The 18,956-nt window shown below is 65.4% G+C and overlaps 3 protein-coding genes across 6 annotated transcripts; 2 read left to right on the forward strand and 1 right to left on the reverse strand.

Annotated features, from left to right (window-relative positions):
- The first annotated feature begins 332 nt into the window (after nt 1–332).
- ANKRD35 (ankyrin repeat domain 35) lies at nt 333–5,013 on the forward strand. The gene is made up of 11 exons (XM_074529140.1): nt 333–535; nt 616–704; nt 1,082–1,146; nt 1,685–1,742; nt 1,831–1,901; nt 1,978–2,084; nt 2,452–2,612; nt 2,717–3,930; nt 4,458–4,547; nt 4,635–4,700; nt 4,793–5,013. The coding sequence occupies exons 1-11, from the start codon at nt 405–407 to the stop codon at nt 4,868–4,870; spliced, it is 2,130 nt and encodes a 709-aa protein (XP_074385241.1). The 5' UTR covers nt 333–404; the 3' UTR covers nt 4,871–5,013.
- Nucleotides 5,014–5,336: 323 nt separating this feature from the next.
- Nucleotides 5,337–7,407, reverse strand: NUDT17 (nudix hydrolase 17). Of its 2 annotated transcripts, none has more exons than XM_074529199.1 (8): nt 7,265–7,407; nt 6,949–7,071; nt 6,706–6,877; nt 6,593–6,618; nt 6,425–6,517; nt 6,237–6,335; nt 5,622–5,788; nt 5,337–5,527 (listed from the first exon to the last, which is right to left on the reverse strand). In XM_074529199.1, exons 1-8 carry the CDS (start codon nt 7,376–7,378, stop codon nt 5,359–5,361), a joined length of 963 nt encoding a protein of 320 aa, XP_074385300.1. In that variant the 5' UTR covers nt 7,379–7,407; the 3' UTR covers nt 5,337–5,358. The 2 variants fall into 2 exon arrangements, with proteins under 2 accessions (XP_074385300.1, XP_074385299.1); XM_074529198.1 differs by having other exon boundaries at nt 5,622–5,863.
- Nucleotides 7,408–8,177: 770 nt separating this feature from the next.
- On the forward strand, nt 8,178–18,687 carry SEMA6C (semaphorin 6C). 3 transcript variants are annotated; one of them, XM_074529131.1, is made up of 18 exons: nt 8,178–8,640; nt 9,411–9,574; nt 9,982–10,096; nt 10,582–10,639; nt 10,744–10,800; nt 10,902–11,003; nt 11,562–11,652; nt 11,729–11,851; nt 12,362–12,450; nt 13,420–13,637; nt 14,312–14,437; nt 14,518–14,673; nt 15,710–15,946; nt 16,740–16,886; nt 17,073–17,150; nt 17,237–17,292; nt 17,470–17,511; nt 17,810–18,672. In XM_074529131.1, exons 2-18 carry the CDS (start codon nt 9,469–9,471, stop codon nt 18,541–18,543), a joined length of 2,535 nt encoding a protein of 844 aa, XP_074385232.1. In that variant the 5' UTR covers nt 8,178–8,640; nt 9,411–9,468; the 3' UTR covers nt 18,544–18,672. The 3 variants fall into 3 exon arrangements, 2 of the variants coding, with proteins under 2 accessions (XP_074385232.1, XP_074385231.1); XR_012577312.1 differs by lacking the exon at nt 8,178–8,640 and having other exon boundaries at nt 9,272–9,574; nt 17,810–18,593; nt 18,624–18,687; XM_074529130.1 differs by lacking the exon at nt 8,178–8,640 and having other exon boundaries at nt 9,272–9,574.
- The last annotated feature ends 269 nt before the right edge of the window (nt 18,688–18,956 follow it).

Below are 18,956 nucleotides of genomic sequence, written 5' to 3' on the forward strand. Positions count from 1 at the left end.
GTGCCGGTGCCGCCCCTCCCGGTGCCACGCTGCAGCCCAGCCCAGCTCGGTGGCACTCGCCAAACCAGCCGGGCGGGCACAGGCCGGGACACGCTCCGGCCTCTCCGCCCCCTCCCGGCTGCGCGGGGATCCCGGATCCCGCACCGAGCCCCGCGGGGTGGGGAAACTGAGGCAGGAGATGCGGGGAGGGGACCCGCACTGGGGGTGTCCTGTCTTGGGGTGGGCTTTGGGGTCCTGTCCTGGGTTTGGGGTCCTGTCCTGGGGTTTGAGGTCCTGTCCTGGGTTTGGGGTCCTGTCCTGGGGTTTGGGGTCCTGTCCTGGGCTTTGAGGTCCTGTCCTGGGGTTTGGGGTCCTGCTTGGGTTTGGGGTCCTGTCCTGGATTTGGGGACCCGCCTCCCCAGCAGATGGAGAGCTGGACGCGGCAGGACCAGAAGCTCCTGGAGGCGGTGACACGAGGGGACGTGGCCCGGGTGGCCGCCCTGGCCGCCCGCAAGGCCGCCCGCCCCGCCAAGCTCAACGCCAGGGGACAATCCGCGTATGTCACCGCCGGGGGGACACGGGCAGGGGCCGGGAGGGGGGGACACACCGGTCACGGCCACTTGTCACCTCCCCCAGGCTCCACCTGGCCGCGGCCGGGGGTCTCACCGAGTGCCTGACGCTGCTGCTGGAGCACGGGGCTCCCGTCAATGAGAGCAACGATGACGGTGGGTGGGGACTCCTTGGGGACACCTTGGGGACATCCAGGCAGGTCCCTGTGTCACCTCTGGAGGACACCAGAGCTGTCCTCCCTGGGGAGTGTCCCTGAGGAGGGGGTGTCCCCTGATGGAGGGGGTGTCCCCTAGGGCAGCAGGTGTCCCCAGGAGTGTCCCCTGATGGAGCAGGGTGTCCCCTGGGGGTGTCCCCTAGGGGAGCAGGTGTCCCCAGGAGTGTCCCCTGATGGAGGAGGTGTCCCCTGGGGGTGTCCCTTAGGGGAGGAGGTGTCCCCAGGAGTGTCCCCTGATGGAGCAGGGTGTCCCCTGGGGGTGTCCCTTAGGGGAGCAGGTGTCCCCAGGAGTGTCCCCAGCCCCTCATGTCCCCACAGGCAGCACCGCCCTGCACTTGGCCACCATCGCCTGCCAGCCCCAGTGCGTGAAGGTGCTGCTGCAGGTATGGAGAGGGACGGGAATGGGGTGGGATTGGAAGGGGAACAGGATGGGAATTGGAATTGGAAATGGAAATGGAAATGGAAATGGAAATGGAAATGGAAATGGAAATGGAAATGGAAATGGGATGGGAACGGGAATGGAAACTGAAATGGGAGGGAGCGAGATGGGAGCAGGAATTGGAATGGGATGGGAAAGGGAATTTGAACTGGGAAAGTTGAAATTGGAATTGGAATGGGATGGGATGGGAGTGGGATGAGAATGGGATGGGATGGAATGGGAACAGGAACTGGATTGGGATGAAGCTGGGGGTGAAAACAGGGATGGAGATCAGGATAGAGACAGGGATAAGGACACAGATGGGGATGCAGAGGAGGATGAGGATGGAAGTGGGGATGGGGACAAGGACAGGGAACAAGGATGGGGATAAGGATGGGAACAGGGCTGGGATGGGGGGCATTCCCATTCCCATCCCAATCCCATCCCCATCCCCATTCCCATTCCCATTCCCATTCCCATTCCCATTCCCGCTGTGCCCCCAGCACGGAGCCAACGAGCGCCACGTGGACGGGCAGAACCGGACTCCGCTGCACTGGGCAGGTGAGGGGGGGACACGGGGACACCCCGGGATTTGGGGAACACCAGGGGGGTCCCCCAGAGTCCCTGCAGTGACCCCGTCCCCCCGCAGCCTCCTCGGGCTGCGCCTCCAGCGTCCTCCTGCTCTGCGACCACGAGGCCCCGCTGGATGTCCCCGACGCCGTGAGTGGGGACAGGGGGACAGCGGGGGGTGGCAGGGGACAGCGAGGGCTGGTGGTCACCCCACGTGTCCCCCCAGCACGGGCAGACCCCCCTGATGCTGGCAGCACAGGGGAACCACGTGGCTGTGTGTGCCCAGCTCCTGCGGCGTGGGGCCGAGCCTGGGCTGGCCGACAGGGATGGCAGGTGGGTGACAGGGGACACTGGGGACACTGGGGACACTGGGATGCCCTAGGGACATCGCTCTGTGGTGTCACCAATGCACAGAAGGGATGGGAGTCACCTGTGCCACTGTGTCACTGTGTCACGGTGCCGTCTTGTCACTGTGCCCCTGTGCCACCCCCTGCCATTGCTCACTGTTCCCATGTCCCTCGGTGTCACATCCCCCTGTCCCTCCGTGTCACATCCCCCTGTCCCTCAGTGTCACATCCCCGTGTCCCTCGGTGTCACATCCCCCTGTCCCTCCGTGTCACATCCCCTGTCCCTCCGTGTCACATCCCCCTGTCCCTCCATATCACATCCCCCTGTCCCTCGGTGTCACATCCCCGCTCAGGACGGCGCTGGCCCTGGCCATTGCTCACGGCAGCCTGGAAGTGGCCGAGCTGCTGCAGGGCCACAAGGGGGACAAGGACACCGGGAATGTCACCGGGAATGTCACCGGGAATGTCACAGGAGACGTCCCTAGCTGGGCTCTCCAGAAGGTCCCAAGGAGAGGTGAGACCTCCCCAAAAAAAGCGAAAAAATGGGAAAACAATGGGGAGAAATTTGAAAAAATAGGGAAAATTGGGAAAACGGGATTGTGTTGCTCCCTCCTGCAGAGAATGGTGCTGGAAAGGTGGGAATCCAGGGCGAGGAAGAGGAGGAGGAGGAGGAAGAGGAGCAGCGGGACGGACGCGCTGCCCGGCGGCTGCGGGAGGAGCTGGCGAGGAAGACTCTGGAATGCCGGAGGATGGAGGAAGCTGCCGAGGGCGTCCGGCGGCGGCTGCGGGAGCTCGTGCGGCTCCTGCCGGGTCGGGAGGAGGATGAGGATGAGGAGGATGAGGAGGATGACGGTGCCTGCCTGGAGCTCCTGGCCCGGCGCGTGGCGGAGCTGAGGAAGAGGACGAGGGATGAAGAGTGGGAAGGAGGAGGAGGACAAGGCAGCTCCGAGGCTCCGGCGCTGATCCCGTTCCTGGCCTGGCTGGGGGAGGAATGCTCCAAAATGCGGGAAGCGAAGGCCGGAGCCTTGTCCCGGAGCCGGGAGCTGCGCCGGGAATCCGAGCGCTCCCTCCGGGCCTGGGAGCAGCTGGCGGCGGGGCTGGAGCAGGCGCTGGAGCAGCAGGACCAGATCCACGCCAGGATGCTCCAGGGATCCCGAACCCTCCTGGAAAAGCTCCGCCGGTGCTCGGTGAACGGCACAGAGCCAGCTCCGGGAGGGAAGCACCGGGAGGAGACACTGAGGGAGGGCGGGAGGATGGAGAAGGAGCTGCTGGAGCTGCGGGAGGGGAACGGGAAGCTCCTGGTGGAGCTGGCGCGGCTGGGCCGGGAGCGGGAGCGGCTGCAGCGGGAGCTGCGGGAGCTGCGGGAGGATCCCGGTAAGCGGGACGAGGCGTGGCGGCTCCGCCGGGAGCTGCGGGCGCTGCGGGACGGGCTCGGAGCGCGGGTGCGGGAGGCGGGCGGCGACAGCGGCGCCGGGATCCTCCGGGATCTGCACCGGCGGCTGGACGCGCTGGTGCGCTCCCAGCACGAGGCCCTGCAGCTCATCACGGAGATGGAGGAGGGAGAGGCCGGAGAGACCCCCGGGAGCGACGGGACAGAACCGGGAGAACCAGGAGAGGGGCAGGGCACGGAGCGCGGCACCGCCGGGGTCCCGCCGGGCTCGGAGGCGGAGCGGTGGCGGGAGGCTGCGGCGGCGGCCGAGGAGAGGGCGGCCGGGCGGGAACGGGAGCTGCGGGAGCTGCGGGTCACGGCGGAGGGGCTGGAGCGCAGCGTGGCGGCGCTGCGGGAGCGCGCGGGGCGGCTGGAGCGCGCCTGCCGCGACAAGGACGGGAAGGTGAGCGACGGGCTGGGGACGGGGACGGGAACGGGGACGGGGACGGGACCTTCCCAGCACCAGTTCCGTTCCCGTCATCATCCTCCTGCCATCCTTGTCCCCATAGCTGACCCCTTCCCATCTTCCTCTTCCTCCCATATGCATCCCCATGTCCCTCCCATCACCATCCCCTTCCCAGTCCTCTTTCCACCATCATCATCATCATCATCATCATCACCCCTTTCTCACTACTGTTCCCATCAACATTTTCATCCCTGTCCCCTTTCCCATTGATCCCATCCCATCCCATTGATCCCATCCCATTGATCCCATCCCATCCCATTGATCCCATCAATCCCATCCCATTGATCCCATTGTTACCATTGATCCCATCCCCATCCCATCCTCTTCCCCCTCCCAGCCCCATTTGGGGGGACCTCGGGGGGAACTGAGCAGGACCTTGGGGGTTGGCAGGGACCAAAGGGGCTCTGAGAGCAACCAACCCCCCCCCCAGCCCCCCAATTCTGCCCCTGCCTTTGCCCCCCCAGCTGAAGCAGCTGCTGGTGGAGACGGAGAAACTCTCGGCCGAGGTGTTGGGGCTGCGGGGCAGGAGCGCCCGGCTCCAGCTGCAGCTGGAGGTGAGGACAGCGCCCGGTGTCACACCGTGTCACCCTTTGTCACCTCCTGTCACTCTGAGTCACCCAGTGCCACCCTGTGCCCTCCAGGTGCAGCAGAAGCAGCACCGGGACACCGTGGCCGTGTACCGGAGCCACCTCCTGCAGGCTGCCCAGGTGGGACCCCCCGGCCCTGCCCGGGGTCTCTGGGGGGTGGGGACATAGTTTTGGGTGGGATTCTGGTAAAATCCACATTCCTTCCTCCGTAGGGATTCATGGACGAGGGCGTGCACGCCGCGCTGCTGCGGATCCTGCGGGCCGAGGCGGGAGCGGGGCTGTGGCATTAAACCGGGAAATTGTGACACGCATGTGGCCGTGTCACATTCTGTGTCCTGTGTCCCCATCCTGTGTCCAAACACGTGTCCCATCCCATATCCCATCCCGTGTCCCATATCCCCATCCTGTGTCCCACCCCATGTCCCTTCCTGTGTCCTGTGTCCCCATCCCGTGTCCCATTGTGTCCCTTTCCATATCCCCATCCCCTGTCCCTTTCCGTGTCCCATGTCCCCATCCCGTGTCCCTTTCCGTGTCCCATTCTGTGTCCCGTGTCCCCATTCTGTGTCCTTTTCCGTGTCCCATCCCATGTCCCATTCTGGGTCCCATTTTGTGTCCCATCTCCCCATCCCATGTCTCATCCTGTGTTCCCACCCTGTGTCCCATCCCGTGTCCCCATCCCCACAGCCCGGGGAACGGGGTGCACCCTCTCCATTCCCCTGGAACCCCCCCGACCCCACGCACACCCCACTCCAGGACGGGTTTGGATCCCGCCGGGATTTTATTCGCGCTCCTGCCCCCGGCCGGGCCCCGCCCGCCACCGGCCCAGCGCGAATTTGGTGCCGGTGCTGACGCGCTCCAGGTCGGGGCCGCGCTCCGGGGCCCGGCGCAGGAGGGTCCTGGTGGCGATCCGGGAGCTGCGGAGGCCGTCGGGGCTCAGCTCCGTGATCCTGCACCGGACAACGGGGTCAGGAACGGGGCTGGGCAGCCCCAGGGGCTCTCCAGCCTCGCGTCGCTGTCCCCAGGGTGGCAGAGGGGTCTCACCCTATGGTGGCCGGCAGCTCGCCGGGGAATGATTCCAATCCCGGTCCCTGTCCCTGTCCCGGTCCCGGTCCCTCGGCTCCATCCTCCGTGGCAGCGATGGCCTCCAGGACCGGAGGCTCCAGCCAAGCCACGGCGCTGACCTCAGCCGGGCTCGGGCACAGCCGGGCCTGGGCAGGGACCCCTCGTGGAGGGAGAGACCCCCACGGTGGGGGGGAACCCCAACCTCCATAGGGACCCCCACCCTTGGAGGGACCCCAGCCTCAGGAGGGGCTTCCAGGAGAGGAACAGCCCGGCCATGAGGGACCCCCACCCTCAGAGAGACCCCAACCCAGAGAGGGACTGAAAGACCAAGAGGGACCCCCCACCCATTGAGGGACCCTCTTAGAGGTGCCCCCAACCCATGGAGGGACCCCCACCCTCAGAGAGACCCCCATGCTCAGAGGGACCCCCCCCCAGAGAGGGACTGCAAGACCAAGAGGGACCCCCCACCCACGGAGGGACCCCCTTGGAGGTGCCCCCACCCACAGAGGACACCCATGGAGGTGCCCCCCACCCCGGAGGGGCCCCCCACCCATGAAGGGACCCTCTCAGAGGTGCCCCCCCAGTTGTCCCCACCTGCAGCCGCTGGCGGGGCTCGGCCGAGCGCAGCGCCAGGTAGGTGACAATGTGGTGGCACCGCGGTGGCCCCCAGCTCAGCGAGGGGGGGAACAGCGACTGCGGGGAGCAGGGGTGACCCGTGGGACACAGCGGCCACCTGCGGGTGTCACCCCCTGCCCAGCCCCGCTTTGGGGAGGGGTCGTTACCTCCCAGAGGCCGAGCAGGTGCCACGAGAAGGTTCCGGGCTCCAGGCGCAGCCCCGTCTCCTCCGCCAGCTCCCGCAGCCCCGCGGCCACCAGCTGGGGGGGTCGGGGTGTCACAGGTGTCCCCAGCTCACCTGGGCACCCCCTGCCCTCCCCGCGGTGTCACCTCACCTCTTCTCCTGGCTCCAAGTGCCCACCTGAGTGGGGGGACAGCGGTCAGGGGACCCCAAAATGTCTGTCCCCCCCCCCCCCCCAAAGCTGCTGTCGCCCGTCCTTGCGCTCACCTGGTGGCACCCAAACGTTGGGGAAGTGTCGCAGGGTGGTGGCCCGGCGGGTCAGCAGGACGTGGCCGCAGGTGGCCTCCAGCAGCACGGCCACCGCGGCTGTCACCCCCGCGTGTCCCCCCCGGTCACCCGGCGTGTCCCCTCCCAGCTTGGCGGGGCAGAACGGGGGTCTCTGCGGGGACAGGCGATGTCAGGGGTGCCATGGCTCCGACACCGAGGGGGGGACACCGGGGCTGGTGGCACCTTGAGGACGGTGACGGTGGAGCCGGGGAAGGGCACATCGGAGATGAGGAAGCGGCCGCGCTCCAGCCCGCAGCTCACCAGGGCCACGTCGGTGTGCGCGGGGCAGAACACGCCGGTGACACTCTGCGGGGACACCGCTGTCACCGTCCCCGCGCTGTCACCGCTGTCATTGTCACTGTCCCCGCGCTGTCACCGTCCTCGCGCTGTCGCTGTCCCCGCTCCCCTGCCCTGCACTGCCCCCCCATTACCCCCATTGCCCCCAGACCCCCCCCATTGCCCCCGGTTCCCCCCCGGTTCCCCCCGGTCCCCCCCGGACCTGCCCGAACGCCGCCGCCACCCCCGCCCCCGCGCGCCGCACGTGCACGAGCACGCGCGCGCCCGCCATGACAGGGGGCGGGGCCTCTTGGTGAGTGGGCGGGGCTTGACGCATTATGAGGGCGGGGTCTCAACCCAGCCCGGGATGGCGCCCCCTGCAGGAACCGCCGGGAATGGCTCCGCCCTCGGGAGGGCAGCGGAGACTGGGGACGGTTCTGTGTCCCTCTGTCCTGTGTGTGTCCCTCTGTCCTGTGTGTGTCCCTCGTGTCTTGTCTGTGTCCCCCGTGTGCCCTATGGGTGTCCCTCTGTCCTGTGTGTGTCCCCGTGTGTCCCATATGTCCCGTGTCCTGTGTGCGTCCCCTCTATCCATGGTTGGTGCGCGCTCCCGCGTGTGTCCTGTGGATGTCCCCGTGTCCTGCATGTGTTCCCCATGTCCTGTGGGTGTCCCTCTGTCCTGTGTCCCCGTGTCCTGTGTGTGTCTCCTATGTCCTTTGTGTGTCCCGGTGTGTCCTGTGTCCTCTGTGTGTCCCATGTGTACCCCCGTGTGTCCTCTGTGTGTCCCTTATGTCCTGTGTGTGTCTTGTTCATGTCCGCTGTGTCCCCCGTGTGTCCTGTGTGTGTCCACGTCCTCCGCCTTCGCCCACTGGCGACACTGTCACCTGCCACCCTCAGGGACACGACCAAGACTCCGGCGACACCGCCGTGTCCCCAGGGCTGCCACCATCGCTCCGAGGGGACCCCGCCCCCCCGTATCCCCGAGCGGTGCCATCCCTGGCCATGCCAGCAGATGTCACCCCGTGCCCGCCCCCTGGGACCCCCCCAGCACCCCCCGACCCTCAGGGGTGTCCCCAGCGTCTCCCACCCCTGCCCTGTCCCCACCCCCCGAGGTGACACTCGGGGACAGCGCAGCCTGAGCGGTGACACCGAGGGGGTGGGGGGGGCATCTCAGTGCTCCCAGTACGTCCCAGTACGTCCCAGTAACTCTCAGTGGCCACACCACGGTGCAGGTGACACAGAGGGGGACACACAGAGGGGACACACACGGGGTGGCCGCCGCACCGTGCGCGCGCCCGCCGGTTACACACGCGGGAGCGCGCACCGACCATGGGGGGGTGGGGTGGGTGTCACAGCCGCGCACACGCGCGTGCAAAAACCCCCCCCCCAACCCCCACCCCCGGGCTCGGCAGTTAATGAGGATCATCTCATTAACGGGGATTAACGCCTATCTATAGGGCGGCCGCGGGGGCAGCCCCGGGGGCTCTCCGTCCCCACGGGGGTCCCCCGGTCCCGCCCCCCACCGGCCCCCGCTCCGGCCGGTGCCCGGTCCCGGCCCGTTCCGGGGCGGAGCCGCTCGGCACCGAGCGGGGAGCGGAGCCGGTACCGAGCGCCGAGGGGTCCGGGAGGGGCGGGGGTTGGGGGGGTGTTGGGGCTGGGGGTGGGTTTGGGGTGATTTGGGATGGTTTGGAGTAGTTTTGGGGTGGTTTTGGGGTAGTTTAGGGTGATTCTGGGGTGGTTTTGGGGTGGGTTTGGGGTGCAGGGTGGGTATTGTGAAGTGTTGGGGCAGGGGGTGGCTTTGGGGTGGTTTTGGGGTGGGTTTTGGGGTGCAGGCTGGGAGTTGTGGGGTGCTGGGGCAGGGGGTGCGTTTGGGGTGATTTGGAGTGGTATTGGGGTGAGTTTGGGGTAGTTTTGGGGTGTAGGCTGGGTATCGTGGAGTGTTGGAGCAGGGGGTAGGTTTGGGGTGGTTTTGGGGTAGTTTTGGAGTAGGTTTGGGGTGGTTTTGGGGTAGTTTTGGGGTGCAGGCTAGGTGTTGTGGGGTGCTGGGGCAGGGGGTGTGTAGGGCGCTGTACAGACCATGGGGACGGGCGGTTTTGGGGTGTTTTAGGGGTGTTTTAGGGCTTTGGGTGGGACGCTGAGTGTTGTGAGGGTGTCGTGTGGGTACTTGGGGTGCGGGGTCGGGGTGTAGGGGGGTGTTTGGGGGTGCTGGGGGAAATGTCCCGGCACTGGTGGCAGCAGCACTGGGAGCACTGGGAGCACTGGGGACTTTGGGACAGGAACATTGGGGAAATGGGAACCACTGAGAAGAATGGGGACACTGGGAACGCTGTCCCCACACTGTCCCCACTCCACCTCTCATCCCCGTGCCTCAGTTTCCCCCCGCTCGCAGCCCGGGGCGGGGCGGGGGGGTCGCTCTCAGCCCCACCCGCGATGCCGGGGGTCCCGCTGCTCTTCGTCCTCCTCCTCCTCCTCACCGGGACCCTCGCCCAGTCCTTCCCGAGGGACCTGGTGGCTCGGAGCACCGTGGGGCTGGCAGGTGAGCGGGGCTGGGGGGCGGCCCCGGGGTGGGGCTGGCTGCAATCCCTGTCCCATCCCAATGCCAGCCCCGATTCTGATCCCGATCCTGGCTGCAATCCCTGTCCCAGCCCCAGTCCCAGTCCCAGTTCTGATACTGGTCCCGATCCGAGCCCCATTCCCAGCTTCCATCCCAGTTCAACCCCAATCCCAGCCCCAATCCTGGCCCCAATCCCGACCTCAGTCTTAGCCCCCAACCCTAATTCTGATCCCAGTCCTGCCCCATTGCCTTGCCCCCAGCCCTGGCCTCGCTGCAGCCCATGCCAGTCCCGGTTCCCGTTCTCAGACCCCGGTCCATTCCCGTTTCCCATTCTCACACCCTGATCCCGGCCGTTCCCGGGCTCTGACCGTGTCCCCCCCGCCCCGCAGCCACGGCCGCGTACCCGCGTTTCGGGGGGCTCCGGGGGGACAACGGCACGGCGCGGCTCGGCCTGGACTTCCAGCGGATGCTGCGGCTCAACGGGACGCTCTTCGTGGCCGCCCGGTGAGCGCCCGGTGTGCCGGAACACGGCTCCGGTGTGGGGCAGCCTTAGCTGGGCTTGTGCAAGGATTTACACGCTCCTGCGCCCTTGTCAGTGCGTGAGCCCCGCGCTGTCACCCTGTGCGTGTTGTCCCCGTGTCCCCTTGCACACCTTCGTGTCCCCTTACATGTCCCCCATGTCCCCTTGCACACCCTCGTGTCCCCTTGCACACCCCTTGCACACCTCATGTCTCCTTGCACACGCCCTGTCTGTGTTGTCCCCTTGTGCCTTGCACACCCCTGTGTCCCCTTACAGGCCCCCCATGTCCCCTTGCACACCCCTGTGTCCCTTGCACACCCCCGTGTCCTCTTGCATACTCCCTATGTCCCTTTGCACACCCCTTGTGCATGTTGTCCCCATGTCCCTTTGCACACCCCCATGTCCCTTGCACACTCCATGTCCCCTTGCACACCCTTGTGTGCCCTTGCACACTCAGTCTCCCCTCCAGGGACCACATCTATGCCTTCAACCTGCGGCAGGACAAAGGGACGCTGTACCCGGAGCGGGTAAGGGGGGATGGGGACAGTGACCCTTGGGGGCACAGGGGACACACAGGGGGACACACGAGCGTCCCCGTGCCCACTCTCCCTTGGCACATCTCACCTGGCAGCACCTCACCTGGGAGACGCAGGACAGGCAGAACTGCGCCATGCGGGGCCGGCGGCAGGTAAGGGGGCGTCACCAGGATTTGGGGTGCAGGAATTTGGGAATTTGGGGTGCGGGGTTTGATGTGGTGGCACCAGGGCCACCTGTGTCCCCTCCCCACAGGACGAGTGTCACAACTACATCCGAGTGCTGGTGCCCCGCGACGCCGAGACCCTCCTGGCTTGTGGCACCAACGCCTTCAGCCCCCTGTGCCGCACGTACCAGGTGGGGGGACCCCCGAAATGAGGGGGGGTCCTGGGGGTCTCAGCCCCAGCAGGGCAATTCCCAGAGCACAGAGGTTCTCAGCCATGGACACCCCAAAACTGCACCTGGGCGACCCCAAGTGTCACCTGAGACCCTCCTGGGACCCTCAGTGTCACCTGAGATCCTCCCAGGACACCCCAAAAATGCCCAAAAATGCACTGGGGGAACCTCAAGTGTCACCTGAGACCCTCCCAGGACCCGGAGTGTCACCTGAGACCCTCCTGGGACATCCCAACTGCATCGTGGGGACCCCGATGGGGTTGGGGACGGCACAAAGGGGTTGCTGAGTATTTGGGGAGGGGTCTCACGGCCTCTGGACGTGTCCCCCCACAGCTGAGCAGCCTCCTGGGGGTGCCTGGGGGGTCTCAACCCCAGCAAAGCAATTCCCAGGGCATGGAGGTTCTCAGACATGGACACCCCAACTGCACTGGGGGGACCCCGATGGGGTTTGGGATGGCACAAAGGGGTTGCTGAGTATTTGGGGAGGGGTCTCACGGTCTCTGGGTGTGTCCCCCCCAGGTGAGCAGCCTGGCCCAGCAGGGTGACGAGGTCAGCGGCCAGGCACGGTGTCCCTTCGATGCCAAGCAAAGCATCGTGGCTCTCTTTGTCGGTGGGTGCTGGGGGGCACGGGGGCACGGGGGGGTCCGGGGGGGCCCGGGGGTGACCCGGTGTGTCTCCCCCCGCAGATGGCAGCCTGTACTCGGCCACCGTGGCCGATTTCCAGGCCAGTGACGCCGTGATCTACCGCAGCCTGAGCCCCGGGCAGGCTCCTCTGCGCACCCTCAAGTACAGCTCCCGCTGGCTGCAGGGTACCCCAAAATGGGGGGTCTGGGGGGGTCTGAGGGGGTTTGTGGGGGTCTATGGGGTGGGATGGGGGTCTCTGGGGAGTCTGTGTGGGTGGGATGGGAGTACAGGGGTGAAGGAGGGTGTGGGGAAGGGGTTACAGGTGTTACAGGTGTGGAGGGATGTGGCAGAATGGGGCAGGGGGATGTGGGGATGGGATGGGGTGCAGGGGGTCTGTGGGGGTCTATGGGGTGGGATGGGGGTCGGTGGGGGTCTATGGGGGTCTGTGGGAACGGGATGGGGGTCTCTGGGGGTCTGTGATGTTGGGATGGGGGTACAGGGGTGTAGGAGGGTGTGGGGAAGGGGATACAGGTGTGGAGGGATGTGTCACAATGGTGCAGGGGTCTGCGGGGATGGGGTCGGGGGGTGCAGGGCTGCAATCTGGGGGTACAGGGGAGGGGCTGAGCACAAGGCTGTGGGACAAGGACAGGAGGTGGCAGGAGCTGATGGTCCCTCCGACCTCCCCTGCCCCCCAGAACCCCACTTTGTGCAGGTGCTGCCCTACGGCCCCTACGTCTACTTCTTCTTCAGGGAGGTGGCAGTGGAGCTGAGCGCCCTGGGCAAGGTGGGGCACAGGGCATGGGGGGCACAGGGAGGGACCCAGGGACCCCCACCCTGGGGCTGAGCCAGGGGAGACTCCTGAGCCTCTCACCAGCGTGTCAGGCCTGTGGGTGCCCCCGGAGGCGTCTGGGGGACCGTGATGATGCCCAGGGGTGCCCAGATGGCCTGCGTGGTGACCTGAGGGTGTCCAGGTGCTGACCCTGAGGGTGTCCAGGTGCTGACCCATTCCCGTGCAGGTGCTGGTGGCCTGGGTGGCCGGGGTGGTGACCCTGAGGGTGTCCAGGTTCTGACCCCACATGTCCAGGTGGTGACCCTGAGGGTGTCCAGGTTCTGACCAAGTTCCTGTACAGGTGCTGGTGGCCCTGAGGGCCTGGGTGGAGGACACCTCCAGGTGGTGACCCTGAGGGTGCCCAGGTGACCCTGAGGGTGTCCAGGTGCTAACCCAGTCCCCATTCAGATGTTGGTGGCACAGGTGGCCCAGGTGGTGACCCTGAGGGTGCCCAGGTGACCCTGAGAGTGTCCAGGTGCTGACCCAGTCCCCATGCAGGTGCTGGCGGCCCAGGTGGTGACCCTGAGGGTGCCCAGGTGACCCTGAGAGTGTCCAGGTGCTGACCAGGTTCCTGTGCAGGTGCTGGTGGCCCAGGTGGCCCAGGTGGTGATCCTGAGGGTATCCAGGTGACCCTGAGGGTGCCCAGGTGCTGACCCATCCCCATGCAGGTGCTGGTGGCGCAGGTGGTGATTCTGAGGGTATCCAGGTGACCCTGAGGTGTCCAGGTGCTGACCCATCCCCATGCAGGTGCTGATGACCCAGGTGTCCAGGTGGTGATCCTGAGGGTGCCCAGGTGACCCTGAGAGTGTCCAGGTGCTGACCAGGTTCCTGTGCAGGTGCTGATGACCCAGGTGTCCAGGTGGTGATCCTGAGGGTGCCCAGGTGACCCTGAGGGTGTCCAGGTGCTGACCCATGCCCATGCAGGTGCTGGTGGCGCGGGTGGCCCGGGTGTGCCGCAATGACCGCGGCGGGTCCCCGCGGGTGCTGGAGCGGCGCTGGACGTCCTTCCTGAAGGTGCGGCTGCAGTGCTCCGTCCCTGGGGACACCGTCTTCTACTTCGATGTCCTGGAGGCTGTGACACCGCCACAGACCCTGCACGGGCGCCCCGCTGTCCTGGCACTCTTTGGCACCCAACCCAACAGGCAGGGACACGGGGACATGGGGAGGTGGGGATGTTGGGACATGGGGATGTGGGGTCATGGGGACATCAGGACATGGCAATGTGGGGACATGGGGACATCAGGACATGGGGATGTGGGGTCATGGGGACATCAGGACATCAGGACATCAGGACATGGCAATGTGGGGACATGGGGATGTGTGGATATGGGGACCCAGGCATATGGGGACATGGGGATGTGGGACATGGGGTCATGGGGACATGGGGATGTGGGGACATGGGGACACAGGGACATGGGGACATGGGGACATGAGGACATGAGGACCAGGGGACCTGGGGACATGAAGACCTGGGGACCTGGGGACATCAGGACATGGGGACATGGGGACATGAGGACCAGGGGACCTGGGGACATGAGGACCTCGGGGACATGGGGATGTGAAGACAGGGTGATGAGTAGGGACTCACATGTGGACATGGGGACACAGGGAGGGGGTTGTCCAGGGGGACATGGGAATGGACTCAAATGGGGACATGAGGACACAGAAAGGGATTGTCCAGGGGGACGTGGGGATGGACTCAAATGGGAACACAGAGGGGACACACACAGAGAAACAGAGCCTGGGGACACCCCAGGGACACGGCGGGGCCCTGCTCAACCCAAGGCCATCCTGTCCCCCCCTGCTGTCCCCGCAGCATCCCCGGCTCGGCCGTCTGCGCCTTCTACCTGGCGGACGTGGAGCGCTCCTTCGAGGGCCCCTTCGCCGAGCCCCGCGGCACCGCCTGGGGCCCGGTGCCAGAGGACAGGGTCCCCCAGCCCAGGTACACCCGGGTACCCCCACCCACACCGGGACACCCCTGGGTGCCGCAGAAATGGCATCCCCACACCAGCTGTGCCGCAGGCCGGGCTGCTGTGCCGGGATGGGACCTGCTGCTGGCGTTGTCACCTCTGGCGACTTCCCCGATGAGACGTTGGTGTTCGCCAAGGAGCACCCGCTGCTGCACGGAGCTGTGGGACCCGCGGGAGGGAGGCCCCTCTTCACCCACACCGGCACCAGGTGTGGGGACAGGGTGGCCTCAGGGACAGGGTGACATCAGGGACAGGGTGGCCTCAGGGACAGGGTGGTCTTGGGGACAGGGTGACCTCGGGGACAGGGTGGCTTTGGGGACAAGGTGGCCTCAGGGGTGGGATGGACTTAAGAAGTGAGCTGCTATCAGAAGTTGGTTTTCTAAATCACCATGGTGCACTGTAAGCTGCCCCAGTATTGCTTTTTTACCTGGTATCTTTATATATATATTTATATATTTATATAAATATTAAGATATATAAACATACTATGATATACTTCACATATAAATATTAATAAATATTTCTATAAATATTATATATTATTATATAAATATATTATATGATATATGATATATGATATATTATATATTATATATTATATATTATATAAATGCATTATATTATATCATGTTATATATAATATAAATATATTATATACATATGTTATATTATTATATTATTATAATATATAATAGATTATATATGAATTTATTTTTATATTAATGTTTATATGAATAATATATTTATAAAATATAATATAATATAATATAATATAATATAATATAATATAATATAATATAATATAATATAATATAATATAATATAATAATGCATTTTATATAAATGTATAGATATTTATGTATTTATATTTAGACAGTCCACTTAGCCAAGCTGTCATGAGGGAACACATTTCTATCCTTTCTTTCAAGAGTGATACATTATGTGATTTTTTTTTCCCCCCTAAACATTTACAACCAGAAAAAAAATTGAAAGAAAAACATCCCACTGAGAGATCTGAACTCTTTCCTCTCTGCTGTGGGAAAGGGTGAATTCGTTAAAAGGCAATAAAAAGGGATGGATTTGTAGGAGTGGCCGTGGGGACAGGGAATATTTCATGAGAGGAGGTTCGGGCGCTGCAGGGTGGGGATGCTCCTTGTGCATTGAGAAGGGTGTGTGGGGCCACAGGAGGCTGCAGGAAGCCCCTGAGCCCCAAGCCCGGCTTTCCAAAGCCTGTCCTGCCGCAGGCTGACCCAGCTGGCCGCGGACACGGGCGCGGGGCCCCGCGGGAACCACACCGTGCTGTTCCTGGGCGCCGAGGACGGGCGGCTGCTCAAGGTCCTGGCAGCTGCACCGAGCCCCGAGGCCACGCAGCCCCCCGGGGGGACCCCGGCACCGAGGGACCCCCGAGAGCTGGGGGACAGCAGGGACAGCAGGGACAGGACGCTGCTGCTGGAGGAGATCAGCCTCTACGACCCCGGGCGGTGAGGGGCAGACCCAGGGTGGGGGTTCTGGGGGGCTTGGGGGGTGCTGGAAGGGGCTGGTGGGCACTGAGTGGTACCTGGGGGTGGTTGGAGGGCTTGGGGGGTGGGTTCTGGGTGCTCTTGGAGCTGGAGGGCTTTTGGGCACTGTGGGGCTGTGAGGATTTGGAGGTTTGGGGGTGTCAGGGGGGCTGTGCTGACCCCGGGTGCTCTCGGGTGCGGGTGCCACAGCCCACAGGGATTTGGGGGTCTCAGGGGATGCTGGAGGGGGCTGGTGGGCACTGAGGGGTGCCTGGGGGTCCTGGGGGGTGGGTTCTGTGCACTGTGGGAGCTGCTGGTGCTGGGAGGCTCTTGGGCACTATGGGGCTGTGAGGATTTGGGGGTCTCAGGGGGGCTGTGCTGACCCTGGGTGCAGGTGCCACAGCCCAAGGGGATTTGGGGGTCTCAGGGGGCTGTGCTGACCCCAAGTGCTCTCGGCTGCCACAGCCCAAGGGTGTTTGGGGGTCTCGGGGGATGCTGGAGGGGGCTGGTGGGCACTGAGGGGTTGGGGGACCTGGGGGTGGGTTCTGGGCACTGTGGGGGCTGGGGGGCTCTCAGGAAGTGTGGGGTTGTGAGATTTGGGGGTCTCAGGGGGCTGTGCTGAACCCAGGTGCTCTCGGGTGCAGGTTCCACAGCCCAAGGGGATTTGGGGTCTCAGGGGGGCTGTGCTGACCCTGGGTGCTCTCGGCTGCCACAGCCCATCGGGGTTTTGGGGTCTCAGGGGGGCTGTGCTGACCCCAAGCGCTCTCGGGTGCAGGTGCCACAGCCCGCGGGGGTCCGGGGTGCCCAGCCGGGTGCTGGGGCTGGAGCTGCACCTGCCGGGCCAGGAGCTGATCGTGGCCTTCGCCGGGTGCCTCCTGCGGCTGCCCCTGAGCCGCTGCGGCCACCACGGCTCCTGCCGAGGGTGAGCGGGGCCGGGAGGGATGGGAAAGGAGCGGGAGGGAGCGGGGATGTGCAAGGGAATGAGTGTGCAATGCACAGGGACACAAGGATGTGCAAGGTCATGGAAGGGCACGAGGGCAGGGGAGGGGACACGGGCACACACGGGCACAGGGACACGGATGGCAGCTGTGTCCCCGTGTCCCCGCAGGAGCTGCCTGGCTGCCCGAGACCCCTATTGTGTCTGGCTGCCCTCCAGGGGCTGCGTCCCCTTCTCCGAGGACCTTCCGTGAGTTTTGTCCCTCCCATCCCCGACCCCCCGGGGCGTGTGGGGACACGCTGGGGACAGCGGGTGATGTCCCCTCTGTGTCCCAGGAGTGGCTTCCAGCAGGACATGGAGGGATCGCTCGGGATCAGCGGGACCTGCCAAGGTGAAGTGGGGGAACACCGGGGACACTGGGGATGTTTGGGGATTTCTGAGGTGGCACCACAGTGACACTGGGGTGGCGCACGTGGGTGATGCCAGAGGATGGGAAGGACGTGGAGGGGACATTGGTGGCTCCAAGGGACGTGGAGGGGCCTGGCCTGACCCTGCTCTGCTCTCACAGGGCCTACAAGGGTTGGTGACGAGGATGGAGACCTGGCCCACGGTCAGTGACATCGTCTGAGCACCCTGGGGTGGGGGGAGACCCCAGGGTTTGGGGAGGGGGACACCAAGGACTTGGAGGGGGGGGATTGTGGTGTCCCAGAGACAAATACGAGACCCCCAGGGACAGGAGAGGGACCCCTGGGGTGGGATAATGATCCCAAGGGGGGAAAAGGGATGGAGAGGGACTGTGGGGTGGGGGGACCCAGTGAGCAGGAGGGACCCCAGGAACAGGAGAAGGGATGGGAGAGGAGACCGAGGGGTCTCTGTGGGGGACACCGGGCTGACGGGAGGTCCTGCAGGGGTGCGGCAACCCGGGCCCGGTGCAGAAGCGACAGTTCCGGTGCCGGTGCTCGTGGGCTGCGTGCTGGGCGCCTTCGCCGTGGGCGCCCTGGCCACCGGGCTGCTGGCCACCTGCTGCCAGCGCCCCGCCGTCCCCAAAGCGCCCCCGGATCCTCCCTGCGCCCCCCGGAGCCCGAGCCAGCCGCCCGTGCCCCGCCTGTACCCCGCGCTGCCGCCGCAGGACGGGAGCGGCACCGGCACCGGCCCCGAGCCCGAGCCCCCCGCGCTGCCCCCGGCCCGCGCCCCCCGGGAGCGGGAGCCCCGGCGCGGCCCCGCGGAGCCCCCCGGGCCGGGCCCGCCGGGCAGGGCGGTTCGCGAGGAGACGCTGCAGCGGCTGCCCGGGGGCTCGGCGTGGCCCGGGACCCCCCCGGGCAGCGGCTCCTTCGCCAACCGGGTGCTGCCCCGCGGCCCCGCGCCCCCTTTGGGCCCCCACGACCGCGCCCCGGTGCGCCTGGACGTGCCCCCCGACAGCCCCCCGGCCCCGCGGCGGCCGCTGGCGCAGAGCTACTCGCTGGGGGGGACCCCCGTGAGCCCCCCCGGGCCGCCGCGGGGCCTCACCCGCATGCACTCGCTGGGGACACCGGGGGGGACACCCTGGGGACCCCGGCCCGGAGCCCTGGAGCGCTCGGTGTCCATGAAACCCCCCCTGCTCCCCAAACCGCTGCTGCTGCCCGCGGCACCGGGGCGGCCCTGAAAGCCTCCCGGGACACCCCAAAACTGCACCGGGGGGATCCTGAGTGTCACCTGGGACCCTCCAGGGACCCCGAGTGTCACCTGAGACCCTCCCAGGACACCCCAAAACTGCAGTTGGGGGATCCTGAGTGTCACCTGGGACCCCGAGTGTCACCTGAGACCCTCCCAGAACACCCCAAAACTGCAGCTGGGGGATCCTGAGTGTCACCTGAGACCCTCCAGGGACCCCGAGTGTCACCTGGGACTCTCCCGGGACCCCGAGTGTCACCTGGGACCCTCCCAGAACACCCCAAAACTGCACTGGGGGGACCCCGAGTGTCACCTGAGACCCTCCCGGGACCCCGAGTGTCACCTGGGACCCTCCCAGGACACCCGAGCTGTCACCTCCCCCAGGGTCCCCCCCGCCCCAGCTCT

The sequence above is a fragment of the Zonotrichia albicollis genome, chromosome 30 (genome assembly GCF_047830755.1).
Source record: "Zonotrichia albicollis isolate bZonAlb1 chromosome 30, bZonAlb1.hap1, whole genome shotgun sequence".
NCBI classification, from domain to species: domain Eukaryota; kingdom Metazoa; phylum Chordata; class Aves; order Passeriformes; family Passerellidae; genus Zonotrichia; species Zonotrichia albicollis.